A 27428-nucleotide genomic window follows, 5' to 3' on the forward strand; every position below is an offset into this window, starting at 1 on the left:
ACCTGCAAGGTGTGGGAGGAGAGATGATTGTCAAGCTGTTCGTGTGTTTTCTCCAGGGAAAATCTGCAGGATCAGCCATACGCAGTGGGAAAACGATGGCAATAAATGTTTCAATATGTGCTCGGTATTGCTGAGCCGCTGCTGCAAGGCTCTCTTCCCTCCCCACACCACCCAAAGCAGCCACTGCACTACAAATAGCCCTGAAACTTCTGCTTTCTCTGTCAAAGTGTTGAATCAGGTGATTTTGCTATTCCACTGAGACTGGAGCCCCTAAAGAAAGCATACAGGAAAACTTTAGGTGCAAATAAAAGGTGCAAAGATGTGGTTTGATTGAGCTTGGGCAATATTCCAAAATCATATTACTGCTGTGATGACAAGGTGCCTTAATGACAGCACTTCTTCAGATTTCCCACCTTTTCTTGCCATTGTGTTGTGGATTTCTCTCACCATTATGTGCTATCTTTTTATGAAACACCTATCTTTCTCACTTCCAATTAAATAAGAGTCCAAAGGTTTGAGCTCTGGAGGGGGTGGACTGTGCTTTCTGACAGGCTGAGAGGAGGAAATATTGGTGATTCCAATGTAAAAACAGGGACGTTGCAAATCTCTCCCAAAGCAAATTTTTTAGTTTAGGTACTGTGAGAAACTTGTGGTGGCATTACTGTCCCATGGGCAAGGGCACGGATCATTTTCTCTCGTGCTCAGGCACAGAGATTTCAAAATCTTCCATGTGCACATAAATCCTATTAATAAAAAAATATTTTAAAGAATCACTGGCTAGAAATTCTGAGTGTGTGTCCAGCAGCACCAGGGAAAATACCTGCAAACACTTTGCAGGGACACAGGCCTGCATTTTATGCTCAGATGGCTGCTCCAACAAGAGGGAAATCTGTCTCTCACCATGGCTGTGCTCAGTCAGCTCTGTCTCAGGGTTCTCCCTGTCACTTGTCTCCTTGCTCACCATCTGGCCCCAAAATCAGGTGCCTGTGAAGGGGAAAATCCTTAATCCAAAGCCAGGAGGAGAGTGCTGCAGGTTGTGGAGCCCCCATGCCAAACTCTCCCATGCTGAATTCCTGCTGGGAAATTTGCAGGGCTCTTGTCAACGCTGAAAATAGTTATAGAGCCTTTTTTGTCCATTCTAGTACCTTCTGTCCTGAAATCCTGAAACCAAAGAGCGCACCAGTGACTGTGGAAAAAGGAGGAATGGTTGGGGAAGTGCAGCCCCGTCCCCAGGGAGGTGCCCTGCAGGACCCCCCAGCAGTGTGAGCAGGATGTGCTGGGCTCCTGCCCTCCCTACAAAGGCATTTTCATTCTGGGCAGGGAGGGGAGCTCTCCCCTGGGAGGCTCAGGCAGGCTCAGAGAAAATTAATGGTGAAAAGCACTCTCTTTTCCCTGCTGGAATGCTTCATAGTCAACCAAGAGAGCCCATTAAGCAACTGCTGTGACCTAAAATAACCTGACTAGCACTAAAACTATGAGCAGGCTGTATGGTTGGGTTTTTTTTTCCCCTTCTTTTTACCTTTCCTTCCTTTTAAAATAAAGCTTCCTTCCCTGGGAGAGTTTTTCAGCCTGCTCAGGAAAAGGTGCTGGCAGAGTTTGTGTGTCCAGCTGCCCCTTTTCCCACTTCTTGGTTGTTTATATCTTCAGAATAAAAAAGACACCCTCCAAAAACCCAAGCAAAACCCCAACCTGGCTGTGCTGCCAAAGTGAATTTTGGGTGTCCAAATCTGGAGACTTTTACCCCTAATCACTGAATTAATGGATTCAAGAAAAGACCTGTTGCCCCCCTGCAAGCCAGGGATGGATATCATCCCTCCAGCTACCTGGGAAAATGGGAAATCTGATTGCACAGAACTCCTCTGGACTCTCTTTTGTCCCAAATGGCAGCCCAGGGTGGTTTTGTTTGTTTTTCAGCTGTGTTATTTGGTGGAATAATACCTCACCTTACTCCAAACTCTTCTTAGCTATGGTACCAGTGCTGTGGAGCTCACCTGGCTAAAACTAAAAGACCAAAAGATAAATATGTAAACAGCCAAAATTTATTTGGTTCTGGATAGGAAAAGCAAATTTCAGCCTGAAAACAAGGAGAGGGTAAAGCTCTACTGAGTTAAACTGCAATTGTGTTAATCAGACAATTTAAATGAAACGGTGATGGAATAGAGGATAAAAGGGTTCTTAGAAAAAGCAGGAGTGAGGGAGTTGCTAACTCACTTGAGACAAAAAAGGAGACTTAATTGCTAGCTGTGAGTCATTAAAGGGTTAGCTGAGGTTGGGTATGAGGAAAAGTGTGATGTGGAAAGGAGTGAGTCTCTCTCAGGAGGTCTGATTTCTAGGAGACACAAGACAGGGAAGAATTTTAGTTCTTAAATTCATCTTTTGAAGTGAAGTCCCCAATCGCCCTGGGGACCAAGATGGAGTCACAGTTTTGGGTAAGATGTGCTCACACTGATACCTTGATGTTCTCATACCTTCAGGGCTTTTCTTTGGAGGGCTCCTGCTGATGCCAACTGCTGTTTTCACTTCTGTGAATATTTTCCAAGAGGGCATTTGGTGCAATGGGGGAAATGCTGAGCCCAGGGGTGCCCAGGGGGGCAAGAGGCCCCTGGCGGCTGGGCTGGATGGGGAATTGTGTGTGCAGCAGGAGCAGGGCAGGGATTGTCCCTCTGTGCTGGCTCTGAGAGCTCCTCCAGGGCTGGGCCCAGTTCTGCTCCTGCAGGAGAGCCCTGGAGGGGCTGGAGCGTGTCCAGGGCAGGGAACGGAGCTGGGCAGGGGCTGGAGCCCCAGGAGGGGCTGAGGGAGCTGGAAGGGGCTGGGGCTGGAGCAAAGGAGGCTCAGGGGCCCTCGTGGCTCTGCACAAGTCCCTGCCAGGAGGACACAGCCGGGGGGGTCGGGCTCTGCTCCCAGGGAACAGAGACAGGAGCAGAGGGAGCGGCCTCAGGCTGGGCCAGGGCAGGCTCAGCTGGGACAGCAGCAGCAATTTGCCCATGGAAAGGGAGCTCAGGCCTTGGCAGGGGCTGCCCAGGGAGCTTTGCAGTGCCCATCCCTGCAGGTGTCCCCTGGAGGTGGCACTGAGTGCTCTGGGCTGGGGACAAGGTGGGGACCAAGTACAGCTAGGACTCCGTGGGCTGGGAGGGCTTTTCCCACTTTAATGATTCCACAATTCTAAGCATATCAATGCCAGGCATACAGCATCCATGGATTTTTATGGTTCTCTCCAGTGTTTAAAGTGGTGCTGGCAGAGACACACCAGCTCTTTTCCTGTCACCTGGGTCTTGCAGCTCCGTGCATCCAGCAGGGGCTCAGCTGCTCCCGGCTGCCCTGATCCAAGGAAAGATTCCTCTGTCTGGACTGGATGGGAGTAGAACAGGCAGTCCCTGTGAGCCCCTGCCCCATGTTTATCTGTCTGCTGGCAAGATGAAAAGGCAATGAAAGCTCTAAGTCAATGGGACTGTGCTTGTGTGACTTAGGTTGGAAATGGGGGTGTGTGTTCTATCCCCATCAGTCAGAGCTGGGGCAGTTCTCTGCTGTTCATGGGGCAGTTTTTCCTTTCTCTCTCCCACAGCCAACCCTCCCTCCAGGAGATCTCTGCTGTCCATGGCCACTGAGTGTCCCTGCAGGGCTGATCCAATCCCAGCATCCCATGGGGAGATGCTCCGCCCAGGGGAGGAGCCAAGCATTCCTACCTGGATCCAATCTGAGCCTGGCACAGCACAGCAGCCTTTGCCCCCTGCATTGCCAGAGGAGCAGCTTTCTGCTGCCCTGCACTGCCAGAGGGAGCCCAGGCCCATCTGCAGCAGCCCTGGAGCTGCAGAGGAAAACTTCCCCCTTGTGCAGGATCCCTGCTGCAGCAGGGCCACAGCTGGCACTGCAGGAGGGCTGAGCCCCAATGGGATGGGGCTGGGACACCGCCCTGACACACAGGGGGCAGGGACTGCTCTGACTCTGTCACTGGTTTGTTTTTGTTTGTACTATTACATTTCTATTTTTAGTTTTCCTATTAAAGAACTGTTATTCCTATTCCCACATCTTTGCCCGAGAGCCTTTTAATTTCAAAACTATAATAATTCAGAGGGAGGGGGTTTACATTTTCCATTTGAGGGGAGGCTCCTGCCTTCCCCAGCAAACACCTGTCTGCTCAATCAGGACATTGTGTTTACAGCTGCTCGCGCTGCAGATCGGCCGGGATGCGGGCACCGAGCCAGGCTCCCGCTGCTCCCGGCCTCCCATGGGAAGCAGCAGCCCAGTTCCACTCTGATTTCAACCAGCAGGAGCCTTGCAGTGGATTTATTTGAATATGAGCCCCCCAAAGGCATCCTCAGTTCATAAGGAGGATGGATATTAGCAGGCACATTGAATACAGATGAGGAGGAAGTCTCATTAAGTCAAGGACGGTTGACACTTTTCCAGATCATCAGCCAAATGTAGATGTAGGGAGATGCTGGAATATTTCCAGTATCAGCAGGCACCAGGAGTTTAAAATGTGGCTGTTTCCTGCCTCCATTGCTGGTTCGCTCTTGCCTGTCACTGAAGTTTTGATGGGCAGCCACAGGACCCATCACCCTGTGCCTGAGGGAAGCAAAGAGCCACAGGAACAAATGTAGCAAACCTCAATTTTGTCCAAAAGCTTTTCACCTTTTTGCAGAGGACAAGGAGGAGGCATTGAATGTAGAATATGAAAGTGTTTGGAGACTCAAAAGTCCTGAATGCGACAGAGTAAATAAATTTTATTTCTACATGCAGTGCTAATGCCCCATCCACCTCAAGCTGAGCACAGCAGAAAGACTTTTGAGGGAATAAAATAGGACTGAATTGCCCCAAAATCTTCTATAAAAGTTTCATTTTCTGTGCTTTTTCAATGGGAAATAGTAAAAGAAATTTCTTTCTGCATGTTTTAATTAGGTTCTAATTAACACCATTTTTCTCTATGGAAAAAAAAGAAATAACACATCCAACCAAAGCAAATGAATAGCTTAATCTTTTTTTTTCATGGAATTGTTAAGCTTGGAAAAAGACCTCCAAGATCATTGAGCCCAACCTTTCACTGAACACCCCCATATCAAGTAAAACATAGTGCTAACAGATAGCTACTTTATTTTGTTTGGAAATACTTAATGGGTAATTTTTAACATTTCATTTTTAATTTCAGGTTTGGAGGCAAAGGGTTGGCTGTGTCTTTTTTGTTGTTGCTGTTTGGGGTTTTTTGGTGGGGGGGGGGATTTGGTTTGGTTTATTTATTTTTTGGTGGACTTAAAAAAAATATTAATGTTTTAAGACTGTATTGGTCAGACATGCAGACCAGATGGGGAATGATCCCTTAACTGAGTGACATCTCAGCAATCTGCAGGTTTAGGAGCTGTACATACCTTGAGGATGTCTTCATTTGGCCTCTTCTGTTCAGCTCTGCAGACCTTCAGCCCTTGGGCTTGGCAAAGCTACGGGTGCAAGCACAACCTGGTTCATTCCAAGACACTTAAAGCACTGAGCTCACTTAGTGCCCTTTCAACAGCACAATCCCATTAAAAACAGTGACAAAAACAACCACACATTGCTGCACTTTTGTGTTTTAAGACAATCTGAGTTGAGCACGGTGCAGAAATGTTTGTGCTATCAGTGCCCACAGCCATGGAAATCCTGGGGAGCTCCCACCCTGCCTGAGCACAGCTGGCACCTCCAGCCAGTGCTGAACAACATTTTGGCACCAATTTGGGATGCTCTGCTCCCTGCTGCCTTGGCCAGGGCACACACAAGGAGGCACTTAGCAAGGCTTTTGTGTTAAAAACACCGACTTTGGTACTCAATCATTTATGCTCTGCATAAAACAAGCGATATCACTTCTCATGGAATCAGAGGATGCAACAAAGTAATACGAGCTGACAGCTCCCACGTAACAAGCTTTTTTTTCCTCTAGAGAAAGACCTGGAATAACTTTTTTCCTCCCATTTTTCCTATTATGGAAAAAGTTGTTGGTTTTTTTCCACCCCGGTCCTTACGTAAGCAAAGAATTTCCATAAGAACTGCTCCCAAATGGAATAAAGATCCATTTCTAAGGAGGAAGTAAAGTAACATCAATGCATTTCTTGTGATCCAAAAAATATTGAAGCTGAACCGAAGCTTCCTGGTGTGAAATGGAGCAAATGCTGAGAGTCCAGGGTGGGCTTGGTTCAGAGCACTCAGGGCTTGCACCCCTCTGCCTCTTTGCCCCATGGCAGAAAAAAAAGTGAATCCCAATTTTTTTTTCCAAAAAATGTGACCCCTGAGTTCCTTTTCTTTTTTCCCAAGGCACAAGAAGACATTGCTCAGAGGATGGCACTGACATGATTACCACACTTTGGGAAAACCACAGCAAAAGGTGATGGAAGCAGACATCACAAATAAAGGCAGAAGACCCTTTTATTTCGCATAGACAAAATGCAAAGAGTGTCTCATTAAATTAATATTAAAAAAAAAACCCAAATCAATCTCCTCACTCCACTGACATCACTCATCCTAATTAACAACAAAAAAAAGAACAATCAAGGACCCATTTTCTAATTAAAAAAAAAAAAGTGCAAACATGACAAAAGACTTCGTTTTTCCAAATCAATGTTCCTGTTGAATTCACAAAGAGGGTGATTTTCTTTTCTTTTTTTTTTTTTGTGATTTTTTTCCCTTTTAAATCTTGTCTGATGGAACTTCCAGTTAAAAGGTTTTTGTTAAGTCTCCATGCACTTCGTAGAAAATCAGTAAAAACACAAACGCTTGTGAAGATCAGAAAACTGGACTCTTTTACCCAAAAATTCAGATGTCCAGTCAGATGAAGCTCACACTCAGACAGAAAAAAAGCAAGAGAGTCTTTGCACTGTCTGTCATATTATTTTTTTTTGTCAAATATTTTGGCAATCTTCTTCTTTAATTATAAATATTGGAATTCAATAAAAAAAAGGTAGCTTTCATTGGGCTTTTTTTTTTGTTTGTTTGTTTTGTTTTGTTTTTCAGTGTAAATATTTACAGCCACTGTCCAGCCATGCTCTTTTCGTTATACCAGGGTGTAAGACTTTGCGTAGGGATTGTTTCCTTTCAAGTGGCCCCGGGAGTCCAGCAGGGATTCTTGGGAGCTGCTCATTTTTGCTTGAGCCTGTCCTAGCTCAGCTCCTTCTCGCTGAGGTAACGTTGCCACAGCACCAGGTTGCCATGACTGGACATCTCTCGTGGAGGATGTCTCCATGGGGATCGGCTCCAGCACGGTGGGACGCTTCAAGGTTCGGCTTTTCTGTGGCTCCAAGCAGGCTTGCCCCAAACCCAGGTCTCTGCTCGTGCCCTGCACGCCACGGTTCAATAAAAAGTCCATCCTAAGGTAGGGTGGCAAATGCATGAGATCACCTGGGGAGGCAAAAGGGAGAAGTGAGATTTTATTTCGGTCGTGCGTTGAGTGGCGCTCACCCAGCGGGAGCGACTCGAGGTGGTTTGGCTGCCAAAGGGCCAAATTCTTTTCTGTGATCAGAATTCATCATTGATAGACTATCTGTCATCCATTTACTGTGCTATGATCTTACAGAATTGTGCAGTAAATTCCTTCTGGGCATATCCACAATATTCGCTCTTAATATTTGCTTTCACAATGGAATGAGGAGTGCGGTGTTCTTTACGTGCACTCACAGCATGAAGGAGATAAAATGAAAAGACCAGGAGCTTTTTCTCAAAATCTGAAAAGTTCCTGGTTTTCCTTTGTCAAAAACTTGGAAAAATGCGGAGGCTCAGTAAACTACTGAGTTTACTTTTTATTTTCCATTTTAAATGGAAACCTTCACAATTCCAATTAATGATCCCCAGTGTTGAGTAGAATGACTAAACTATTTTAAATGGATGCAAGAGTGCTAAGGCTGTAGTCTTCAAGAGATTTCTGAATAACACAGAAACATTCTTGTCCTCATATGACAAAATTTACCTGTCAACCATCATCACTGTGTTTAATTCACTAATAATTTTTTACCACTGTGACCACCAAGACGCTGCTGGTTTGTGGTGACAAAATGCACTGGGATTGGCACCTGAGCTCTTGCATCAACTTTCTGCTTTGTATTGTCACGAAAACCTCTTATTCATTATTTCCCCTGACTCCTGGGCCTGTTAGGCATTCATGATGTTCCTTCAAGGAAATGAGAGGCAATCAGGCACATAATGACATTCCCTTCTAAAAATATTTGATGGTGTAACCTCGCCTATGTATGAAAAAAAGCACAGTTACAGGAGAATTCAGAACAGTATTTTCCTTTCTGTACAGTTCTCTGCAGGTATGGAGCTGCTTTTTTTTTTATGGTTGATATCAAACCCAGAGCCTCATCTACAGATGGGATGCATCCTGAATGTTTAAAGCAGGAGACTCTTGGCACCACACCACCTGTGTAGCTCTCCATGAGCTATTTACAGCAGAAGAAATTAAGGCTGACCTGTGCCAGTGGCATAAACAACAGACCAGGAAAGCAGTTCTTCATAATAAAACTATGTATAACAATTTTGTTCTTTCTAGCCCAGCTAAAAGCTGTCCAATGACCTAAAATAAAACAGGTCCTCTGCTTTCCCACGTAAGTCAAGACACTGCAAGTCTTAGCTAAAAGACCAACAGCATCTGCTCTATCTGTAATTCCAGGTCACAGACAGAGAATTGCTGAGGAGTTGCATTTGGCCAGAATCCTTGTTTATTCCTATAGAAATCCCTCAGGCACAGTCTAACACCATATGTTTTTTTCTGGATGCATCTCCAGCACAGGCTCACAGCACGTGGTGTGTTACCCCCGTGGAGTAAGATGGGAGTATCTCGAGATGAGCCTGACACACACCGTGGAGTTGGAGGGAGAGGGGGAGGTTTGCCATGGTAATCACACTGATTGCCTCTTGAGAAATGGGTGGTGTTAACTTTAATGGGTTTTACTCCTTGGTTTGCCTGATTCCCCTGCAGTGCCTTTCATGCCAAGCACAATTGTGCATGTCAGACCTGTTTCAGCTGAGACAGCAGCAAGGCTGCTGCTGCTGGGGTGAAGGACAGCAGGACTGGACATGGCACTTGGTGCTATAGTCTGGCTGAGGTGTCATGGCATAGGTTGGACTTGATGATCTTAGAGGTCTCTTCCAACCTCATTATTCTGTGATTCTGTGTGAGCTGGGAGGAACCAACTCACTGCACTTCTCCCCAGGCATTGAGCCAAGCTGCTCGTGGGCACATCTGTGCTGTCCAACACCTGCCCTGTCCCCCTGGCACCCAGACCCTCTGGTCACATAACTTGTTCTGCTTCTGCATCCCCTTGTAGGGCAAGTCCTTCCAAAATGCAGTTTTGGGTTGGTTGGCCCCAAAGAGCTTTCCCTGTGAGGGAGGAGACAGCCAGGATGGGAAGTTCTTGTGCTCCTACCCCACTCCTCTCCAGAGGGAGACAAGTAGGAGTGAGAGGGATGCTCCCCACATCTCTCTGCCCTCTGTCCAATGGAGGTTTTGGGGAGCTTGGTTTGGCTGCCTCAGGTGTGGGGATTTCACTGTCAGGGCCAGCAGAATGCCCCTCTGAGCTTTAGGACTAATTCTAATGCCAAAGTGATGACTTCTCTCTTGCCAGGAATGTTTAGAGACTGCTGGGGTCAGAAAGGGGGATTTTTCTCCCACTCCTATGCTCCATTGGGGTCCCTCAGCCCCAGCAGAAGAGGAAAAATGTTCCGTGTTGAACCCAGTCCTGGAGCACCTCTGCTCTGGAGATAGAAGGGGAGAGCTGGGGGTGTTCAGCCTGGAGAAGAGAGGGATCCAGGGAGACTTCAGAGCCCCTTCCAAGGCCTAATGGGGCTCCAAGACAGCTGGAGAGGGAATTGGGACAAGGGCATGGGGTGATAGGATGAGGAATAATGGCTTTAAACTAAAAGAGAGTAGGGTTGGATGGGATCTTGAGAATTAGGAATTGTTCCCTGGCAGGGTGGGCAGGCCCTGGCACAGGGTGCCCAGAGCAGCTGTGGCTGCCCCTGGATCCCTGGCAGTGCCCAAGGCCAGGCTGGAGCAGCCTGGGATAATGGAAGGGGTGGCACTGGATGATCTTTGCCCTCCCTCCCAACCCAAAGCCCTCCATGTTTCCACTTCCCACAACCATCGGTCTTTTCCCACAGGTGTCTGTCACCCACCACTGCCTGCGAGGGGCTGCCACTGCCTTGTTAACACCAGCCAGGACATTTTACACCTGCTCCCTCTTTCTGCTGCATTTCCTGCTTGTTTTTTGGTTGGCTTTCCAGGAAGGAGCTGGTGTGGAGCAGCAGCTGGAGCGTGGCTCACTGACAGCTCCCCGTGGGTCCCTCACAGAGCTACTTCTGTTCCTTGGCACATTTACTGCTTCTTGAGAGCCACGGGTATCAGTGGACTACAAAAAAGATGAGCACTGAACCTTACAGAGATGGAGGTTGGTTTTCAAGCTGCTGTCTAGACATTTCTCAAGTGTATTTAGGAGCTTGGAGCTATGTAAAAATGATCTTTTCCCCCCCTCTTTAAATCTACATAAGAAAGCGTAGTCAATAATCTGTGTAAACAATATGCAGTCATTTTACTGCAATTTTCTAAATGTCTGGGGGCAAAGTTCCAGCAGGATTTCAGTAATGAGAAACCACAGAGTGTAACTTGTTCTCCAGAGCTGGGTACTCAAAGCACAGTCTCTGCCATGGCTTGTGCAGAGCCCTCATTATTTGATGTGATGTACACATTTCCCCATCATAAAAAGCGTCAGTGCTCCTCATCTGCAAGGAGCATCTCTCCCTGCTTATAAAACAGGGCACATTATTAAAATCACTGGCAAAGAAAAATTTTGAGAATGGATCTTTTTTCCTCTGTGCTAGGGTTGAAACATCGCAGGATGAAAAAAAAAAGAAAAAAAAGTCTTTGATTTAGAAGAACTAATGGGTATCTGACTTGAAAACACAATCTTTGAAATGTAACCACAGGGGTTCACCTTTGCCATTCTTACATCAATTCTGAAGGTATTTTTTGAGCAGAAATAAAGGTTTCTTGCTGTATCTCTGGAGCTGCTTGGGAAGACTTTGGTTCTTATCCTCTGGACACAACAGTTCAGGCATTTTTTTGGTTCCTTGCTGTTCAGCTGAATGATGTTTTTTTGGGAAAAACATTATGAAGTTTCAGGATGGTTCATTGCCTTTGATGCTCTAATTACCTCTTTTCAGCTATGTTTGTGCCTTATTAGTAATGAAAGCAAACCTTTCAAGTGCATGAGCACTGTAAATGAGCATGTTTAATAATTCATGCATTTTGGCTTAATTAGTACAAAAGACATTCTAAAACTCCAGTTTTCTGATGCATTTTTAAAAATGGGGTTTGGACTGGATGATCTTCAGAGGTCCCTTCCCACCCTGACCTTTCAGTGATTCTGCAATTTTTTAAGAAAGGAGGATTTGCTGTATAAGAACTTTGAGTTTGTACAGAAATAATGAGCACCCAGCCAAATCTGAATGCTGCAATTTAAGCCAGAGCTACCTCAGTCTTTTTTTTTCCTTAATGGCCAGCCCTCTAATGAATTATTAAATATAGTACATTTAAGAAAATGTTAGTTCAAATAAATATTTGTAAACAAATGCTAAAAATCACTTAACTGTGACATTTACAATAAGCAACACATTCTACCAAAAAGGGAATATTTTTTGAGTTACTGCAACACTGAATAAAAATAATTTATCCTTATTTCAGTACAACTAAGCTGATATAAAGCACTTTGCAAAAAAAAAAAAAAAAAAAAAAAACAACAAAAAAACCACAACAGATATTTTTAACCATTTTCCAGAGGTCAGCTTCAGGGCTTCAGGTGTGGGAAGGGTTGGGATTAATTTGACAGGCTACATGCAGGGAAAAACATCACTGCTGAATTTTTCTTGGATTTTATTCAAGATAGCTGTCTCATCTGCAGAACTAAACCAAGCTGAGAAGCACTGCTTTCTCCCAAAAGATTTACCTCATTCCTCTTTCAAATGCCAGAGAGCTTGCATGGTGTTTTTCTTTTTGCTTTCATCTACTCCAGAAAAAAAATATTTCTAAGGATTTGTGCTATTTTCAATTCAAGGATCATCGCAGACTGCAAAAAAAGATGCTCTTACCAAGTTTTTACATGAGAGGTCAATGCATTTTCTCATGAATCAGAGCCTCCACTAAAGCAAAAGCAATTTTTCTTCACAACACTCCAACAGAGATACCATCAGTGAGGGTGACAGCCTGAAGGTTTTCAGGTTGTGGTTGCCATGTGGAGGAAATTCTGTGCTATTTGAGAGATTATCTCAGAAAGTTTTGAGAAGCAGGGCTGGTGACTGTGACAGGGTGTTTTATTTAACACAGGTAAGGATGAGGCTGCTTGAACAGGGCATTCACACATCTTGCTTCAAGAGGTGAGTGGGCAGGAAAAAAGGTCTCAGAGATTTATCAGGGATGATTCCATGGGATCAAAAACCATGCCAGGGTTGAGTCCCCACAGCCCTGTTAGCTCAGGGAAGGTGCTGATGTGATTATGCTGATTTAGGAGCAAATTATGACCTTGTACAAGTGCTGTGCAGATGGAGTCCCACTCTGCTGGGCTCCTCCTGGCTTTGCTGACTTTGGAAGGGGAAGCACTGATGGGATGTTGTGCTTTCCTTTGAAAGGAAGCAAAGGAGACAGAGCTGCTGACGTAGTTCCAAGCTCAGGTTTATGCTGATTAAAAAATTACAGTTGGTTTTTCCAGCTCACTAGCACAGTAAATAAATCAGTGAAGCCTTTGCTGCTACTCACAGGCTGTTTTTCAGGACAAAGACTGCCTATGAGAAAAAACCTGCATTAGAAACGAGGAAAGAGTGAAGAGTTTGCAAGGACAAGGTGAGAGGTTTGCTGAAAAAAACGAGTGTAAGTGATGCTCAGAGGCCTTTGTCACATCCAGAACTGACACACCATTAAAAACTGAGCAGGCAAAGCTTTCTTGGACAGCATCAGCTTGGTCTGAAGCCAGGCTGATAGCAGCAGTAACATTTCTCACAATTGCTGCTGTCAGTGCTGGAATCCTGCTGGTGCTCCCTCCCTGTCCATCTCGGGTCCGCAGTGCGCCGAAAGCATCCCCTCACCTGCAGGGCTCTGCAGCACAGGCACAAACTCACTTAATGAGCAATAAAGCCAATTATTTGCTTAGCTTGGCCCCGTGTCCTGCTTGCAAAGAAGGCGGGGGGGAAGAGGATCAGTCCTGCACCTCCTTGCTGGGCTGATACAAGCCCCAGGATGTGCTCAGTGCCGATTTGCCTTCCCAATTTATTGCATAATTGTTATTTTCTTGCAGCAAAATGCCACAAGTAGAGTAAAAATTTCTGAAGAGTGCTTTGAATGCCAAGACTCCACTCTCTAGACCCAGTGTTGATGATTAATGGAAAGGGAAATGGAATTTCCATGTGCAAATTTCTGACTGGCCAGATGAGAGAATCTCAGCTCACTCTCTGTCGACAGGAGTACACCATTATCAGCACACTCAGGGTCCTGCTGAGGCCACTTTTTTGAGACAAAAACTGGATTTAATAATCCTCTGAGGTGATCCAGAATAAATGGCAGAAGGTCTGAGAACAGCCAAGCAGGGGAAGAAGGAAGGAAGGAAAGGAAGGAAAGGAAGGAAGTGGCGGAAGGAAGGAAGTGGCGGAAGGAAGGAAGTGGCGGAAGGAAGGAAGGAAGGAAGTGGCAGAAGGAAGGAAGGAAGTGGTGGAAGGAAGGAAGTGGCGGAAGGAAGGAACGAAGTGGCGGAAGGAAGGAAGTGGCGGAAGTGGTGGAAGGAAGGAAGTGGCGGAAGGAAGTGGCGGAAGGAAGTGGCGGAAGGAAGTGGTGGAAGGAAGGAAGGAAGGAAGGAAGGAAGGAAGGAAGGAAGGAAGGAAGGAAGGAAGGAAGGAAGGAAGGAAGGAAGGAAGGAAGGAAGGAAGGAAGACTTCCTCATGAGTGAAAAAGCTGCTGTGAGAGCAGGCATGTGCCCTTCCCTGCTCCAGCTTCAACCTCTGCTCAGGTGCCCAGAAAAATTATTAAAGTGCTCAGAATTTGGGGGGTACTTTTAAACTGACTGAATGCAGGACTCATTTCAGCTCCCAACCTGCCCTTCCTGGCTCTCTGACCCACAGCATCACATCCTCTCACGCTTCTCTCTGTGTTTCAGCAGGCAGAAAAACACCCCACCTTTATGCTGTTTACATTTTTTACCTAAATAGGTGAAAAAGAACTATCCAGGTTTCCCATTTCTAGCTGGAGAAATCAGAATTCCCAGTCACCCCTGCAGGGCTGTACTTTGTAACTTTCTACACAAAAACTGCACCCTCATGGATGGTTTGGAGATCCATAACACCTTGTTAAATGTTTCACGTTGCAGTCTGCAAGAACTGGCATTTTCATAAAAATACTCCAAATACCAGCTGTGATTCACAGAGCCAAATAAAAACAACAGTTGCTGCTGACTACAATTGTTGGAGTTATCTCTTAAAGAAAACCAGGATATCAGGAAATCTGGAGTTCAGGAGCCAAATTTGCTACTGCTATAAATTACTGACTCTATTGATTTCAGCAAGACTTTAAATTGATTTCTACTTACTGGAGATTAGGTTTAAGTGACTGAAAATGAGGATTCCAACTAATGTGGATTTTTTTTCTCTTTTTTAAAAGGTGATTCATTTTGTTATTTAGATTTAAGCCTTCTGATTCCAAGAAAAAGCCTTTGATCAAGATGTGTTAAAGCAAAAGCATGACTGCTGTAGCTGAACTGAGATCATCCATCTGAACTCCACTGACACAAGAGACTGTGCAGCTGCCTGAGAGGATGGCAGAAGCCTTGATTATCACATTGTTACCTCTTCCTGGAATATCTAATGGAACAGGAATTGAAGCACGTTTCTGGCTTGCATTTCTCTAAGCAGAACTTGGGTCTCTAACACAGTGCTACACTTTCTAAACACCTGCCAGATGCTTTGTCCCTTCCAGAAGTAACTTTAAGGAGAACTGATGGATTTTAAGGGCTTTTCTGACACTCAGCTGAGTAAGGAAGGAAACATTGATTAACTCCAGGGGTCAGATAGATTCAGACCCTATGGATAAGCCATGTGGATGCCCAGCCTCACCTGCACAACTGATCCCTTCCTGCCTGGATTTAATGAGGTGTCTCAGTTATAATAACATGCAAAAGGGACCTCACTGTGTAAATCAATACCCACCCCCGGGCTAAAGGCAGCAAACCTGTCAATAAATAATGAAATGGTGACAGGAAAGGTGAGGCCAGGAGTGTTCCCTTCCCTTCCTGTCAGTGCCTTGTCACGCAAGCGGCCTCATGCATTTTTAAGGATGTTCTGAGACAGCACCTCCTCCTGCCCAGTGGCTGGGAAAACTTGGAAAACTGTGCTGGAAACCTCAGTGAGGTGCCCCTGGTTAGCAAGGCTGGACTTTTAAAGCTCATTTGCTGCTCCTGGGTGCAGTGAACAGAAGCTGCTCAATTATGCATCATTTCAGCTGGGGGTTAAATTGATGGTGGCTCCATGGAAACAGGAATATTCCTGGGATAGGTTGGGAGCCTGGAGTCAGCACAGGGGCTGCACAGGTGAGGAGCTTTCAGGGCTCACTGGAACCAGCAGCAGCTGCTCTGTTGACCTCTCCAGGTGTGAGAAATGGATTTGTAAAGGGCTCCCAAAACCTGACTGAAAGCTCACAGTCTTGTACATCTGTATGCAAACTCTGAGATAAGGTGTGCTGATAAGGAAGGCCATAGAATAGAGATGATATGGTTGAGAGAGAGATTGAACTAGAAACAAGTTTCAAAAGATGGCCTTGCAAAAAGACCAGATATTTTTGAGAATTAGAACTGTGAAAGATGCATTATAGCAAGACCACATGGGGTAAAATAATAGGTGAAATATTATTTATAAGGTCTTAATAAAGGACCTGAAAGCAGGGCTGGATCTGTTCTTGTCTGGATGGAAACCCCTGCTGCTGGTTGCCTTGGGCTGGCAGACAGCAAAAATCACACACACTGTGTCCCAACGCTGGGAAGGTGAAATTATTTGGCATTTTCAAAATAATAGGTGGTGTTAGAAATATTAGCAGCATTGTGTGGCAAAAGCTAATAGGCTGAAATACATTTGTAGGGTATTGTAACCAGGAAATAGGGTGGCTTCTGATAGAATGGTGTTGAGCTTTACATCTTTTGTGTCTCACCTTTCTATGAGACTGATAATGGAATAAAATGTTTTAAAATCCCTCTGTCTCTGTAGAGTTGGGATTTTCCAAAATTCAGGCTCTGAGCATTCCTGTGAATTCAGGGATAAACCTGACCATGGCTCAGCAACAGGAGAGCAAAACCACTGCCCATAGAGCTGGGCAGGTCAGGCTACAGCAGGAAACCAATGCCAGCCCTGCCCTGCTCCCTGCCGAGTTAGGGGGGAGTCCTGCAGGAATTTCTGTGACTCACTCTCCCCAGGTCCATTGGTCTGAATCCCCTGGATGCTGCTGACGAGGTGCAGCACTCAATTTTTGTTAATTAATCCCCTGGGACCTGGGGTTCTCACAGCTCTCACATTTAAATTAGGGATGCTGAATTTTTCCATGCTGAAATCCACCTGCAGAGCTGTGCTTTAAGGGCAGCACATAAAGCTCTTCCATGGATGGCACAGGCCATAATTACAATCAGATTAGGACTGTTAAAACTAAAGTTTTTTTCTCTAGTGATACGATTTCCTGCTTTAATTTCTAAGAAGAGCACAAGCACGGTAAGGTTTGGTTTCCATTTTCAGGTGTGGTAGTGCCAGCTCTCCTGTAGGGCTCAGATTGCACTCAGGTCCTCTTGGCACAGGGGGAATAACAGAGCCTGAGTTAATTAAATCATGTAAATTAAATGTAAATGTCTACAAGGACATTAAAGCAGGGCTGGATCTGTTCTTGTCTGGATGGAAACCCCAGCCTGGAGCTGACTGACAGCAAAAATCACACTCACTGTGTCCCAACACTGCGAAGGTGAAATTATTTGGCATTTTCAAAATTAAAAATCTAATTTTATAGAAGTGAGGTTCAAGTAAGGACACTTAAAAGAAGTGTTCTAAAATATTTGTTGTGTTAATTGAAGTGGACACAGCATCTTTGGTTTGACTTGGAAATTTTGCTGGTAGTTTTAACAATTTAATATTCAAGTTACGACTGTAAGAACATGAAGGTAGCTGAAAATTTACTGATAAATGTAATCCTTGCTTAAGGCATAAAACTCTTCAGTAACTACAGCTCAATCAAATGTGTTAAAGCTACAGACAAAATGGGTAGTCTAATACCCCAGGTTTTATATTTATATATAAATAAATATGTATATGTGTGTATATATATATGGACCACAAAGCAAATAATCCACTTTAGAAAACAAAGATTAAATTAAAATTTAAAAATCCACTCACTTTTAATAAGATCTTTTTGCTAATCAAAAGATAGAAAATGGGCATTCTTGGGGGGAGGGAGGGGGTTTCCTTAATGTGCAAATTTTAGTCTAGAAAAAATAGAAAAAAAAAGCCCAAGAGTATCCTGAACCTGAACCCCCTGAGTATCCTGAACAGTTTGGTTTTTTTCCAAAGTCACTGTTAATTTTGAAATCAAAATAAAGAATAAATTAGGCACAACAGGAAAACGTAATTTTGCTGCTACACACTCCTCACAGAGTCTTTGAGGAATTGGTACCACTTGTTTCTCTCCTCTAATTAAAATATCCCTTCCTAACACCACTATCACTGATTCAGAGGTGAAAATTGTAAAAGTAATTCACATTACTTTAATCACAGATTCACAGAAGGGTTTGAGCTGGATGTTAAAGATCATTTAGTTTCAAATCCTTCCACTCTCCCAGGTTGTTCCAAGCCCAGTCCAGCCTGGCTCTGAACACATCCAGGGATGAGGCAGCCTCAGCTTTTCTGGAAAACCTGTTCCAGTGCCACCAATGACTTGAATTTATGTTGCAGACATCTCCTATAGTATCTAAAATGAGACTTCCACATCACAATTGCACAGAAACCTTGTAACTGAACAGCTGCCCTATTTAAACTCAAGATTCACACTGATATTGTTTTCCTTTCTGATCCCAGAATATTTATTTCAGCTTCTTATCTGAACCTGTTTAAGTTCATTTTTATTGTACTGGCATGGTTAAAAAACTTGCAGTGTGAGCCTTCCTGTCTGCAACTCCACCAGAATAAAAACCAAAGCCAGTGATATCAAGTATGTAGTCACACCAAATTAAATGCAGAATTAAATGGTTTTCATCCCTGCAGAACATTCAGCTTTTCTCAGCTGAAGGAGAAGAAGCTCCTGATACTCCACAGAAATAAAAGCTGAGACAAGATAAAGGCAATTTCCTCTCATCACTGATGTGCCATTTCCAGGATAAGCAGCAAATGGCACAGTCTGTCTCTTTGTGATGTGTTCCTGCTTTTCCAACAGTGCAGCAGAAAATAAAGAGAAGGTGTTCCATGCCCAGAAGGATTTCATATGGAAACATTAGAGATGCTCATCCAGGGGAATAATTTCAGTATATACATAAGTGTATATACAAATTAACAGTCATGCTAAGAGTATTTACTACTGTTAAAAGTGTAGGCAAGAAGGTTTATTTTCCCATCTCTCTGCCTCTCCTTCTGTTTTTCCACCTGCTTATTTTGATTTGTCTCCTTATGTACTTCTCTCTAAACTGGATCTTGGTCTACCACTGTAGAGTCGGGATGGGGATTTCTCTGCTCTGTATACACAATGTGTGTATATGTGTCCATATTTTTTCATATATATTATATTTCAAATATTTCATATATATATTTCTCATATATATATATATTTCATATATGTATGTGTATACATATATATATATATATATATATATATATATATATATATATATATATATATTCTGTATTTCAAACCAGACACTGCAAATATAAAACCAGAACAGAAAAGAACCCATATCTCAGCCTTTGTGTGTTTTGCTTTGTGATTTCTGAACAACAACAACACAAAGATACATAGATTCCTCTGCATCTTCAAGAAATTCAGTTTTGGATCTGGAAACCATGGAATTAATGGAATTATTCCCCATTTTTAGTCAGGATATTATAGTGGGCATGGGGAAAGGAGGCTAAAGGTGAGCTGTCAAGAGTCCCAGCCTTTGCTGAATCCCCTGTGGCCAAATTTGTGTTGAATTCAGTCACAACCAGTGGAGCTCTGTCAGCAGCTTTCCAACAAAAATCCAGTTCCTAAATGGACTCCAGTCCCTGTGTCAGAGGGAAGGAGCTCCTTCACCCCTGAACTCACAGAAAAAGAGTTCACATCTTGGGGCTGACACTGGAAAAATACTGTGCCTTCCCCCGCTGCCTGATTCTTATTTTTCTCATTATGCTAAGCAGCTTATTTTTAGCTGCAGTGACTGAATTCTGGAAAAGAAGATTTGTTTCTCGACTTGGGTGTTTAAAACAACATTTAGGCACTGCAGGTGATATCCAGACTGCATTTAAGGGACCCTTGTAAATCTTTTAATAAAGTGCTCACATTCTTTAGCTCGGGGCTTGTCTACATGTTAAGGCTTTGCTGTTCAATCATCAGGATTAGTCAAAACAGCAAGAAACTTCCAAATTGGGTCAAAAATGCTAATTAAGGTATTTGAAAAACGGAGAGAACCTGATCATTCAGCAAAGCTGGAGAGGTTAAATCAGTGTTTTTTTCCCTAGTTAATATGCAGTAGGTTTAAGGGCTAGACTAAGGCTGCAGGACTGAGGTGCCCAGCTGTAAAAACCCAAAAAGTGCCCAAATGTGGATGGTGAGGGCTTGGTTGAGAGCCTGGCCTTGGGCTGATGTTAAAAGGCAATTTCAGCTGTCCAAATCTCCTCTGGGACATGGGGGCCAAGGAGAAGGGATGGAAAATGGAGAGGAGAGAAATGTTCTTGCCCACCAGCCAAGCACATAAGGACAGCAGGAGCAAAATCCCAGGAAAACACTCAGGTTCCCTATGGAGAGTGGGGTGCCCCTGAAATCTTCATGGCTCTGAAATCAGTCCTTGGAAAATCTTTTTTTCCGAGTTTGCCTCTCCAAAAATGCCATTTGTCCCCACTCATAAGCAGGCTTCTTTCCAAACTGGTTCCTTTCACCAGCTGAAAGTTTGTGGAGGAAGTTAAGTTCTGAGATATAAAATCTTGGGATGCTTTAAATGGATTTCCAAATCTACTAGTCTGATACACCCCCTGAGAGACATTTCTTCTCTGGGATCATATTTGGGATGCTTCAGTCCTTCATGTGATCACCCCCCACTTTTGAGGAGGTGGGATGGTCAAAAATGACCCTGAACTTGTTTTGTGACATCAGGAAGAGAAATTCCTGGTCCAAGTCACACATTGCCCTTAAAGGCAATGTCAAATATAATCAAAGCTTCTTTTTACTGCTGATTAGCAAAAGAGAAAAATATAATTGGGGGTCTGATTTTGCAGCACCCCTGTGGGAAAGGAAGTTTCTGCAAATTGAAAGAAATGAAAATTTTCTAGATATTTCCCATTCATGCCCTTGTGTGATGTTATTCCTTCCAAGCATGAACTCCATTGCTAGGGGATACAAGTAAGTGGTCTGTCCACAAAAGAACCCTAGACATAAATAGTACTTGGGATGCAAAAATATCAAAATATTTCCCAGTTAATAGTGGTTCTTTCCTCCAGCACAATAATTTGGGAGTAAAGAGAAGAAAAAACCCAACAGGCTTATTGGCTGAGGCTATTACTGAGATTTAAAATTATAATAATGGGAATCTATTTTTAATAAACTGCTCCAGCAATGTTTATTGCAGTGAAGAATAATTGTTATGATAACTCAATTTGTGAGTATTATTCTCAAAACAGAAAAAAAGGAACATTATTATAAAACTCTTTGAACCTCTACAATTATCTTCCATTTTTCTACATTACAGACTCTTTGATGGCTCAGTGGGAGGTAGGAAGAGAGTGCATTTCTTTCCAATTTCTGTCCCTTGTTTGGAGGATGAGGGACTGACTCATTTGTCAACCTCACAGGTAAACTTGGGTTTACAATTGTTGAAATTTATGAATATTTATATGAAAAACTGCCTCAGTTTTGCTCTGCTTAAATGATTCCTTGAGGAGCTGATCTTACTAACCAAACTGGTAGTTAATGACAGCTGTGGGGAGGAGAACAAAAATCCAAACCCCAAATTTCTGGGAGTTTTGATGCTGAGAAAGAAGCAATGAAAACAATGTGTTGCCACCATTTTTACAGCATGAAGGATTTTAACACTGCACAGGAGCTGAGAGGACCAACTTTTGTAAAGGATGGGAATAATCCCACAGCTTTAAAGTCCTGCTGTGCTGCTTTTACTGCTTCAATTCTCTCTTTTAAGTTCATGATGAGGCATCAACTACAAATAATCACAGAATCATGGGATGGTTTGGGTTGGAAGGGACCTTAAAGCCCATCCAGTGCCACCCCTGCCACTGGCAGGGACACCTCCCACTGTCCCAATGTCCAGCCTGGCCTTGGGCACTGCCAGGGATCCAGGGGCAGCCACAGCTGCACTGGGAAATCTTATAATCTGATCTTTTTTATCTTTTTCCAAAAATCTGCTTGGGGTGTTGTGAAGATTAGAACACAAGGATGTGTGGGACATGCTTTCAAAACACCAAATGTTGGAATTAATTAAAAAATATCTTACTTCCATGTTGCATTTCCTTTTGAAAACTCAGAGAAATTCCTGAAGTGTTTTTTTTTTTTTGTTTTTTTTTTTTTTTTAATTAAAGACTGTTTAAAAACATGTTTTCCATATGCTTGAAAGTTTTGGCCTGGTGTGAGGACAATGATGGAGAAAACATCTACAGCTGCTTGTACCATCAGCTGAAGTGTCCTCCTGTCTAGGAGAGCTGGTTGATATACAAGGATCACCTTCTCCAGGCTCAGTGAGCAGAAACTCAGGAAAAAATTCTGGGAGGCCTCTATGGATGAAGAAAAAGCTCCTGGCAAAACTCAGACACAGAGAGGGAGTTCCCAAGAGGGTGGAAGCAGGAAAGAATAACCCAGGGGGGATACAGAGACATTGTCCAGACATTCAGAAATGGGGTTAGGAAAGCTCAAGCCCAGCTGAAGTTGAATCTGTCCAGGGATGTCAAAGATGGGGAAGGGGAAAGGGAAGGAAATTTCAAGGAAAGGAAAGGAAATTTCAAGGAAAGGAAATTTCAAGGAGAGGAGAGGAGAGGAGAGGAGAGGAGAGGAGAGGAGAGGAGAGGAGAGGAGAGGAGAGGAGAGGAGAGGAGAGGAGAGGAGAGGAGAGGAGAGGAGAGGAGAGGAGAGGAGAGGAGAGGAGAGGAGAGGAAAGGAAATTTCAAGGAAAGGAAAGGAAATTTCAAGGAAAGGAAATTTCAAGGAGAGGAGAGGAGAGGAGAGGAGAGGAGAGGAGAGGAGAGGAGAGGAGAGGAGAGGAGAGGAGAGGAAATTTCAAGGAAAGGAAAGGAAATTTCAAGGAAAGGAAAGGAAAGGAAATTTCAAGGAAATTTCAAGGAAATTTCAAGGAAATTTCAAGGAAAGGAAATTTCAAGGAAAGGAAATTTCAAGGAAAGGAAAGGAAATTTCAAGGAAATTTCAAGGAAATTTCAAGGAAAGGAAATTTCAAGGAAAGGAAATTTCAAGGAAAGGAAATTTCAAGGAAAGGAAAGGAAATTTCAAGGAAATTTCAAGGAAAGGAAATTTCAAGGAAATTTCAAGGAAAGGAAATTTCAAGGAAAGGAAAGGAAATTTCAAGGAAAGGAAAGGAAAGGAAATTTCAAGGAAATTTCAAGGAAAGGAAAGGAAATTTCAAGGAAAGGAAATTTCAAGGAAAGGAAAGGAAATTTCAAGGAAAGGAAAGGAAAGGAAATTTCAAGGAAAGGAAAGGAAATTTCAAGGAAAGGAAATTTCAAGGAAATTTCAAGGAAAGGAAAGGAAATTTCAAGGAAATTTCAAGGAAATTTCAAGGAAAGGAAAGGAAATTTCAAGGAAATTTCAAGGAAAGGAAAGGAAATTTCAAGGAAATTTCAAGGAAATTTCAAGGAAATTTCAAGGAAAGGAAAGGAAAGGAAAGGAAAGGAAAGGAAAGGAAAGGAAAGGAAAGGAAAGGAAAGGAAAGGAAAGGAAAGGAAAGGAAAGGAAAGGAAAGGAAAGGAAAGGAAAGGAAAGGAAAGGAAAGGAAAGGAAAGGAAAGGAAAGGAAAGGAAAGGAAAGGAAAGGAAAGGAAAGGAAAGGAAAGGAAAGGAAAGGAAAGGAAAGGAAAGGAAAGGAGAAAACGAAAGGGTCTTCTGCAAGTTTTTGGTGACAACAGGAAGGCCAAGGAAAGTGTGGCCCCACTGCTGAGTGGAACCTGGTGACACAGGACATGGAAGACACCCTGAATGCTGTGCTGTCCTCAATGTTCCCTGGCCAGAGCAGCCTTCAGGAATCCCAGGTCCAGGAGATGAGTGGAACAGTCTGGAGCAAGAGACTCAGCCCTGGTGGGCACGGATCAGGTCAGGGAGTGCTTAAGCAAGCAGGATATGTGTAAATGCAGGGACTTTGATGGGGTGTGCCCACAAGGGCTGAGAGAACTGGCAGATGCCATTGAGGTGCCTGTCAATAGCTTGTGGGTGATCATGGGATTGGCAGAAGTGCCTCAAGACTGGAGAAAAGCAAATGTCACTCCTGTCTAAGAGAAGGACAAAAAGGAAGATGCAGGAACCAAGAAGCCTCTGAGCCTCATCTCCATCCCAGGAATTCACCAGCAAACTCCTGAGAGTTACCTTCTGAGAATTAATTTTCAGCTTTGCCATTGGGTGGATTCATTTCCAAATGCCCCATTTATCAAAATAAGTTTTTTTTCTCACAGTCTTTCTTCAGGCTGTCTTGTAATTGCTGGGAATTATTTTGAAAAACAAACAGTACTTGTTGCAAACCCTCAAAACTTTACTGCACCCATAAGATGCAACAGGCAGCAGTTTGAAAAGGGAGGACAGAAATTAGGCAGAAGAGGCAGAAGTGATTGGAAGTGACATTTTCCCAGGAAAGTTGAATTGGCTGAGAAGAAAAGCAAAGCACCATGAAAACAGGTGAAAGTTCTCTTGAAAGAAAAGATTTACTTCAAGGAAGAATGAAAGTGTGCTGAAGCAGCGCAGTGATTTATCTCAAATGTTCTTGTCTACTGAAACCAAATACCTGAAGTTTTTTATTTCTTCACCATGTCCTTAAATGGAGAATGACTTTGATTAATTGTATTTGAATTACAAATTACCTCTGGCAAATTTCTGAAGTGGTGGGTAAAATAAGAAAGATGCCCAGTAAATGTTTCCTCACTGACTTGAAAATTAAAATATTGTTCTGTCTGCTACTGCTGAAAGTTCTTTCTATCCATATGTTTTGTTTAAAACCCTTCATAAAATGACCTTTAATAACGCATTATTCAATATTTATGGGCCAACATTCAAATTGCCCCACTGGAACATTCAATTATTCTTTCAGGTTAATGAAGCTAATTATTAATTTTATAATATATTTAATTTCTTTGCTGCAAAGGAAAGCTAAAGCTAATCAAGAAAAAATAAGGAAAAAAAATAAAGCCATTAAAAATAACAGAGCTAAATATGAGTACAAGTCTGTAAATCAGTGGAGAGGCCCTAAGGCTGTTCCTGGAAGATATTTTACTCAAGCACAGGGACCAAATTTTGGGTTTATCTGCCCTCAAGAAAATCAGCTTTATATGGAATACATTACAATATTTCCAAATACTAAATATGCAAAATTAATGCACTTGGAACATGAAAGGAAAGATAGTAAGATATTTGTTAAAGAAATGATAAAAAATATCTGTTGACTGCTTGGAAGGAAAGAGTTCAGTTTTGACTTAGCTGTGAATGCAGCTGCTTCCCTTTAGCAGAGCAGGGACAAATATTTATCTTACTCCTTTGGAGCTAGAAATGAAAAGTATTCCTATCTTTATCTATTTCTACAGCTCCTGGGTTTGTGGTTCTACCCTGTAACTACACAGAAATCAGCAATTTCTCCCACTACTTTATTTCTTACTTATTTTCCCTCTTATCTATCTGTGTGACACACTAATTTCCTGCCTGGAGTATTATAACTGTCTCTCTTCTGCTTGGGCTTTTTCTTCCCACATTTTTCTTTTAGCTTTCTCCAGCCCAACCCTTGATGCTTTCTTTTCAGCGTTCCTGCTTTTGAATGACCCTTCCTGATCCTCCCTTCCACTCCTCTGTCCTCACAACCACTGCTTGTTATGGTGAATATTGAACAAAAGACCCTCCAGAGATTGTTCATTACTCTTTCTCACAGAGATCAGCACCTCTGATTACTTTCTGTGGATCTGAGTAGCAGCACTCACACTGGCAAAATTATATACTAAAATAAAATAAAATAAAATAATAAAATAATGCAAAAGAAAATAAAATAATACAAACCAAAATAAATCATGTAGTCAGAAAGCAAACAAATATAATTATGCCTTTTCCCCATTTGAATCCTATTCTGCTGTGTCACATCCTGTATCCTGTAAAAAAGACTGACAAATCTTCTGAGATTTTATAACCGGCTTGATCTCAGAGTATCACAAATAACCTGCCTGTGCTGTTGGGAATTAAGGTATCAGTAGAAACACCATGTTTGTGATCTGGAAATGTGACTGAGCCCAAGTGTTGGATGTACCTCAAGTATCTTTGTGGGGAATTTAGGATTTCTGTATAACTGATTATATGATTAAGTATTAGTTGTTTATTGTTTCTATGAAATATGTATTTATAGATTTTATAAATTATTAAGCATACATTTTTGATTGGTGTTTTTGTTTTGTTGATTTGGTTTTTGTTTGTATTTTTTGGAGTATATGATTGGTTATAGTTTAGGTGTTTTATACTTTTTTGTTATTTAGTTTTTGTGGTCTTGGTATTTGGTTTCTTAGTCTCTTTTTTAATTTAGTACAATTTATTTATTATAATTTTTATTATATTTTATAATTTTATTTTATTGTGTTATTTTTATATTTTTATTATATTTTTAATTTAGTACAATTTATTTATTATAATTTAGTAAAATTTTTCAGTAGCTTTGATGAATTCTGGAGGCTTTGATAACAAACTTAGAAGCAGGCTGGCTGGTGCACACTAAGGCTTAACCCTTGTAAATACATTTCAACATACCTTCAGGCAGCAAGGAGCTGAAACCTTAATTTTCTCCTTTATTTTGTTCCCTCCTGATTTAGACATCCCAAGTTTGGTATTAGGTGATGTCAAAGAGAGGAGTGGAACAGCTCCAGGGTTGTTACAAGTCTGACAAGCCACAAGGCAGAAGGGACAGGCTCATCTCCTGCAATCTGTCTTTATCAGCAGTTAATGAGAGCCAGCTTTGGCTCCCAAGCACGAGGCAGCACAGTGAGAGGGGGTTTATTCCAGGCTGGCTGGAGCTGGAGATGGGCAGATGCACCCACATATGGTCTTATTTATCCCAGGAGGGTCAATGGCCTGATGGCTGCAAGTGAGAGGAGTGGATTTGATGGCTCAGCCAGCCTCTTCCTGCTCCTGAATTCCCACGTTTTCTGTATGTGGAGACTATGCTCACATGTTCCATTAGCTGGGATTAGGATTTTAGCTTTTATATTTATCATATATTTGTCATCCTGCAATTCTTTAGTGTACAACTCTAAACTCAATATTCAGTGTCAGCTGCTGCTTTCCCATTTTGGGCAGACACAACAATTCCTCTCCAGGCCTGGGAATCAAGAACACCTCACTGTCTCAGGCCCCCGGAGATGGAAACAAAACTGAGTTGGGGGGAGCAAATTGGGGTAAATGACTTCATTACCTGAAGCTGTAATTGGAAGATTGACCACCAATATGCAAATGGACCAAACTTATAAAAGTATGAAAACCATGACCCATTATCCATTTTGGGTGTTGCTCCTGGGAGAGCTTTGTCTGTCCAAAATGTACCTGAAGGCCTATCAATAAATACAACTTCTTTTTACTCCCTTAATTTTGTCTAACCTCTAGTTTTTAGGCAGCCCCAAAAAGACATCAGCACAAACCCCAGTGTGACATTCACATTTTCTGAAAAAATCCATTCACCCAGGATTTTTCACCTGAGAAGCAGAAAGGCCTCAGAGAAAAATGAAAACAATTCTTATCTCATTTGCTTCTCCTGTGTTGTGCTCATGTGGAATGTGTTTGGAGATTGTTTACCCACAGGTGATTGTTTCACTGGATTCTGCTGTGAGCTGTTTTCACTCATTGGAAAGAGTCACAAGTTTTCATTATTATCTTTTTAGCATTCAGTATGTTTTCTGTATTCTTTAGTATAGAATAGTATTCTTTAATACAAAATAGTATAATAAAGTAATAAATTAGCCTTCTGATTGGATTCTGGTGTGAGTTGTTTT

General features: G+C 42.7%; 1 protein-coding gene across 1 annotated transcript in view; it reads right to left on the reverse strand.

The window, feature by feature from the left end:
* Positions 1-6564: 6564 nt before the first annotated feature.
* The window catches only part of DSCAM (DS cell adhesion molecule), a 487286-nt gene continuing 466422 nt past the window's right edge, over positions 6565-27428 (reverse strand). The window contains exon 33 of the mRNA XM_074534053.1: positions 6565-7359. Within this exon, the coding sequence (XP_074390154.1) occupies positions 7016-7359 (344 nt within the window). The 3' untranslated portion in view covers positions 6565-7015. The remainder of the gene's footprint in view (positions 7360-27428) is intronic.

This window comes from Zonotrichia albicollis, chromosome 2 (assembly GCF_047830755.1).
Source record: "Zonotrichia albicollis isolate bZonAlb1 chromosome 2, bZonAlb1.hap1, whole genome shotgun sequence".
Classification (NCBI taxonomy): Eukaryota; Metazoa; Chordata; class Aves; order Passeriformes; family Passerellidae; genus Zonotrichia; species Zonotrichia albicollis.